Source organism: Myotis myotis, unplaced genomic scaffold, assembly GCF_014108235.1.
Source record: "Myotis myotis isolate mMyoMyo1 unplaced genomic scaffold, mMyoMyo1.p scaffold_m19_p_1, whole genome shotgun sequence".
Taxonomy (NCBI): Eukaryota; Metazoa; Chordata; class Mammalia; order Chiroptera; family Vespertilionidae; genus Myotis; species Myotis myotis.
In genome coordinates, this window is record NW_023416313.1 from 45,675,910 (window position 1) to 45,681,909 (window position 6,000).

A 6,000-nucleotide genomic window follows, 5' to 3' on the forward strand; every position below is an offset into this window, starting at 1 on the left:
GAAAAAAACCTGGAGTAAAGGAAGCAAAGTGATTTTGGCTTCGTCACACCAGTTAGATTCTTACCTTGATACAGTGTTTATTGACATTGTCTAAACTTGCCTTTCTTACTCTTCCCAATTGTGAAAGATGCATCAGTTTTTGTGGAGATTTTTATTTTCACTCTGGTTTTAAATATTACCCAAAACTACTCTTTATGGTTAACAAAGATATTTTTTTTCCAGGAGAAAGATCACCAACATTCCTTGAACACCACACATCATGCTGATAAAATTCCTTTTCTTCAGTCACTGGGTATGCTCAGGTAAAGGACTGCCCTGTTTCCCCTACGTTGTTCTGTGCCATGATTGCCCCACAGAAATGAAGTCAAAGGCGGGTTATTGGCAGAACACCTTGTTCTCCCTCCATTTCTCTTAAATAAATTTCCCAACCACCAAACCTTGCTCCAGTTTTCACTGGTAGAAAACCTTCTAAAAGACCTTTTCTATTTACTCTTAGAAATACTGAAATCTCTCAGTAGCATTAAAATAAAGCCCCCGATCAATCAACGTCACCTCTTATCCTTTCTGTATCATCTCTGACTTCAGGGGTAGCTGCATTTCCTGGCAGCTCTTCTCCAGGAGTTTCCTTCCCTCTTAACCTGGCTCTGCAGATTTCAGATCTTAGTTGGTTGCCCAAAAAGTATAATCCCTGAATATTTTCTTCATGAAAGTCTTTTTGTCCTTGAAGTTGACAGTATCACCCACCTTCTTGTTTGTTTTTGTGTTGTTGTTTTTTTCAAATCTAGGTATGAGGGCTTAAGACATTTTTACTTGAATATCTTGACTCTATTGGTACCTTCATCCCACTTAAAAATGTTTGTCTTATGAATACAGAAAGTGGAGATAAGAATTTACAGAAAACAAAGGACACATTTGGCTTCTGTCCAATATATAGACATTTGACAGATGAGAAAGGAAATCTGACTTACTTACCAGTTCGTTTCTTTTCTTTTTCTCTAGTCCTCCTAAAACTCCAGTACAAGGTGTGCCTCAGATCAGAATAGAACTTGAGCCGGATGACAATGATGATTACTGGAGGAGCAAGGGAACAGAAACTACATTGTAACTTGTTTGTCTTTCCTCAAACTAACAGATTTTGTTGTTCATGGTCTTGTTTTTTTTTTCATCTGGTTGTTTATTTTTAATTCTTGTTTTGTTTTGGGTTTTGGTCATTGGCCAAATAGTACAGTGCTCTCTCTGCTTCTCCCTAGCGTAAGGTAAAACTAAGACAGTAGTGCACCATTCCTGAAAAACAGCACCTGAAGAGTCCCCCTTTTCATTATATGTTCAGATGTATCCTCTGACAACCAAATTCCTCTGTCATGCAAGACACGCACAGACCCGGTTCTTTTCCTTTCTTAACCAGAGGTCAAAAGTATTAAGGATTTTATAACACCTTCTATTTAAATACTGAAGGAACTTACCACTTGAGCTTTGGAGCTGTGCTTACTGGCTTGTCTTTCTGTCTGGCAGAACAAACCTTGATCTGCAGACAGTTTCCTCTCGCTTACGGAGCTCTCCAGAACTGGAAAAGTGCTGCTATTCTAATTTGCTCTTGCTTAGGAACCCTAATCCTAGAATTCTCAAAAGAAGAACAACTAAAGGTACTTTATTCCCTGTAGCGAAACTATTGCCATCATTGTAGCAAGTGCTGGAATGTCCCTTTTTCCTATGCAACTTTTTTTAACCCTTTAATGAACTTATCTGTTGAGTACATTTGAAGAATATTTTTCTTCCTAGATTTTGTTGTTTAAATTATGGGGCCTAACCTGCAACTTATTTTTTTGTCAATTTTTTAAACTTTTTTTTAATTACTGTAAAATAATGAATTTTTTCCTGCAGCAGGAAACATAGTTTTGAGTAGTTCTACCTCTTATTTGTAGCTGCCAGGCTTTCTGTAAAAATTGTATTGTATATAATGTGATTTTTACACACATATACACACTCATACACACACACACACACACATACACACACAATCTTTAAGGTAAGCCAGAGGGCTAGATCAGAGGAAAAACACCATGTTTCTAAGCATCGATTTCCCCTTTCCTTAAAAGAAATTTATCTGTTCTGTGAAGGAGAATGGGGGAGAAGGGAGAAGCTCCTATGTTATGGGAATAACTGATGCTTTGATAACAGTACTATCCAGGCACAGATGCTAATTGTATTATCATGTCCATGTCCTATGCAGTATTGTTAGATTTTGTTTTTTCACTTTGAAATATTTGTGTGTTTGTGTATATACTCTGTGTGTGGCTGGTGCATATATGCAAAGTTATGGACAGAGTAATGGTAGGCAAAGGGCAAAGTTACCCAGCCTCTTGTGTCAGTTGTCATAAAACCCAAACCATATATGAAAAATCCATCGGAGGTCTAAGAGACTTACGGTCATGTAAATGAGGGTGGATATATTTTATTATTCAGATATTAGTAACCATCACTGATACAGTAGCCCATAATTACAATACAAAATTCATAGAAATATCAGTAGACCATTTGCACATTTATAAAGTGTTTATGGCATGACAAATAGATCTGCAGAGGTGTATGTGTATACATTGTAATAAGACTTACACATTTTTTAGGATGGAAAGGCAATTCCTTGTGATTGGGAAATTTAGAATATATAAATGTGTATGTGTGTACGTATGTGTGTATATATATATATATATATATATATATATATATATATATATTATATATATATATTACAAAGTACCATTTTGAAAATTAGAAAAAAGACAATATTAATTAAATTACCATGTTATTTTAATATAATGCTTTTAATAGGTTGAATTACGTATTATGAATCTGCATTAAAAATGTTAAAATGTTGAATCCCTATTTTGGGGTCATATGGTCACGTTTTGTGGTGCATCCTAAGTAAAATAGATTGTCAGAAGAGTTCAGAAACTGAACGAAGCCACCTATTTTGGTTTCATAATATATACATAGTGATTCCTACTTATTTTTATATTAATTAAATTATAATACTGCCCTCTTAAAATTCTGATTACAAAAAATTTATTCTGAATTAGCTGTTTCTTTTATAGTACCAGATAATCTTAAAACCTTCAATTTTATACAAATTAGATATAAATGACCTGCAGTTTTTTCATTCAAATGAAAGTGGCAAATTACTTGTTATTTATTAAAACCTCACATGCTAAATTTTGGCTTGTATTTACAACTATTCTTAAAATGATTACTCTCTATATTATATAGCTTTTTCATTAAACTAAGATAAAATTAGAAGCTTTCCCCCCTTTTTTTTAACTGATAGAAGCACCAGTAAAATGTTTGAAAGCCATGCATAATATATTCAGCCTAACCTAAAATCTTGTCAAATTAATGACATTTTTGTTCATTTTTATAAAATCTAGCTATAATAATTTATTTTTCTTATCATGAATCAAGTATTTGAGGATTCATGCCCCTCTCCATCCCTTTAAAAAAAACCTCCTAAAACAACTTAATTCAGCCTTTGAGTAGATCTAAAAGTTATCTGCACCTCTGTGTATGATGCATGTTCAATGACTGGTTGATACTTACAATATGAATGTGGAACAATACGTTATGTTTGCTAAAAGGATCATAGGTATCAAACCTTTTCAATATTTTGGGACCCAGGGACATATTTAAAAAATCATAACTTTCAGAGGAATAGAAATAGTTACCCAACAAACAAAACCTGAGGTCCACACAGAGCCACCAAATTATTTCTATCTCAATTGAATTTACTCATTATTTAAGAACTAACCAGATTGTGTGGTTTTGTTTCTTTGTAAACTGGACACACAGAATACACTGGTAAAATTTTACAAAGTGTTTCTCCCTGATGTGAATACGGACAAAAAAAGATGTAAGTTGTTAGAAGTAAAGAAGTAAGTAACTAAGTGTACACTCAGAATTGTTAACCGGAACGCTTGGCTGTACACACTTATTGTTGGAAGGAAAGATCACTAGGCCAAGAGTCTGCCTTATGGAAACAAAAGGTCTCTGGCTTTGCATTTGAAAGAAAATATCTTGGAGGCACCGTTTTCCTTGATGAAAGTCACTCTTCTCTACTATGTGAAACCAGGACTTGGAACCCTAATTATTTTGTGTGCCATCTGCAGTAGTGTTCCTGATTGTTCTTCCAGTCAAGCTGTGGAATGGGGGTAGGGAGGTGGACGCTTAAAGAAGTAGGGAAAAGGCCTACCTAATCAGCCCCCTAACCTCAAAGAATGGGGGTGGGGGTGAGGGGTCGGGGGGCGGGGGGAGTAATTGTCTGCCTCAGTAATTCAGGCGTGTAGTTCTATATATTTTATGCACATGCACCAGTACACACAGAGTAAATCTTTTATCAGCTCTATATCGATGTTTAACACAGAGAACGATTGTCTTCCGCGTTTTGGTTCTTCTTTGTTTGTTTGTTTTGTTTTTAACTGTGTTAAAGTACTTGAATTGTATTGACTGCTGACTATCTTTAAAAAACGAAACAAAACTATTTGAGTTGTATTACAGAGGTTGACATTGTTCAGGGATGGGACAAAGCTTCCTTCAATCCTTTTCATACCACTTAACGATTTTGGTGCAGGAACTTGAGATTTTCTTATTTATTTCTTATTTCACATCTGCTCTTCACAGCATGAGCATGCAGCCCAGTGGCACCAATGGGCTGAATACAATCAAATGATAGTTTGTGGCCCTTGACCATCTGAAGGGCTGTGGGAGTTTGGAGATGATGATTTCATTGAGCTTCACTGCAGCCTGAAATATGGTTTTGTGATATATACAAACACCAAGTTGTGTTTGGGCAAGATATTTGCATATGTCCTATTTTTGGCTCATTTCTTTGTGTTCTGTGGGTACATACAAAAAATTCTGAATTATATTTCCTAGGCAAATATTGCAACTCAGGGCTAATTTCATCCAGTAAAACTTTTAGAGCCAGAAGTAACTTTGTCCCATTCCTACAATGTGAAAAGCGTGAATAGTTGCCTCTTTTTAGCCATTTTCATGGCTGGTACATATTCATACACATTACTTTTCAGAATCAATATGCACTTTCAGATATTCTTATTTTTATTCTCTTAAGTCTTTATTAACTTTGGAGAAATGATGCATCTTTTTATTTCAAATGAAGTAGATCAACATGGTGGAACAAAATGATAAAGAACAGAAAACATTTCAATATATTACTAATAATTTTTTCCAATATAAAACCTAAAATTCCTATAACATTATAGTATTTTACAGTTTTATGAAGCTTTCTATTGTGACTTTTATGGAATTAAGAGATGAAGAAGATGAGATATTTTAGCATTTATATTTTTCAAAATTAAATGTATACTTAAAATAAAGTAACTTTATGCATTTGGGAGTGTTAAGTGCTTCTGTTCAACCCTTCAAATAATTATTGCATGCCTATTACGTTATTCCCAGAAAAGGGACCTGGCCTTAGTGTGGGTCTACGTTGGGCTGGTTGGTAGTGTGTGGGTACTTGACTTCTTGCAGGAAAGATTTCACAATACATGTCGCGGTGATTTTTAGAGGATGTTCATTAAGGCTGGGTACAGTAAAACAAGGAAGGGCTTTGGATAGTGGAAGCAACAGGAGAACCTAAGCAGGGCAGCCTTGCCTCTCTGGAAATGCTACAGGAAAGATGAGCCTAGTCCAGTGGTCGGCAAACTCATTAGTCAACAGAGCCAAATATCAACAGTACAACGACTGAAATTTCTTTTGAGAGCCAAATTTTTTAAACTTAAACTATATAGGTAGGTACATTGTTATTAACTTAATCAGGGTATTCCTAAGGTTTAGGAAGAGCCACACTCAAGGGGCCAAAGAGCCACATGTGGCTCGTGAGCCGCAATTTGCCGACCACAGGTAGGCTAGTCTGCTTTCGCTCACTAGGAAGTCAGAGAAAAGGGGGCTTTGGAGACAAGTTCACAGTTAGCCCTGGACGAATTGCCACAG

The 6,000-nt window shown here is 35.6% G+C and overlaps 1 protein-coding gene across 3 annotated transcripts in view; it reads left to right on the forward strand.

Annotated features, from left to right (window-relative positions):
- SLC4A4 (solute carrier family 4 member 4) overlaps positions 1-4,133 on the forward strand; it is a 440,882-nt gene extending 436,749 nt beyond the window's left edge. For all 3 annotated transcript variants that reach the window (XM_036335845.1, XM_036335853.1, XM_036335842.1), the window contains 2 exons: positions 223-302; positions 1,000-4,133. In XM_036335845.1, the coding sequence (XP_036191738.1) occupies positions 223-302; positions 1,000-1,105 (186 nt within the window). In that variant the 3' untranslated portion in view covers positions 1,106-4,133. The remainder of the gene's footprint in view (positions 1-222; positions 303-999) is intronic.
- Positions 4,134-6,000: the final 1,867 nt, after the last annotated feature.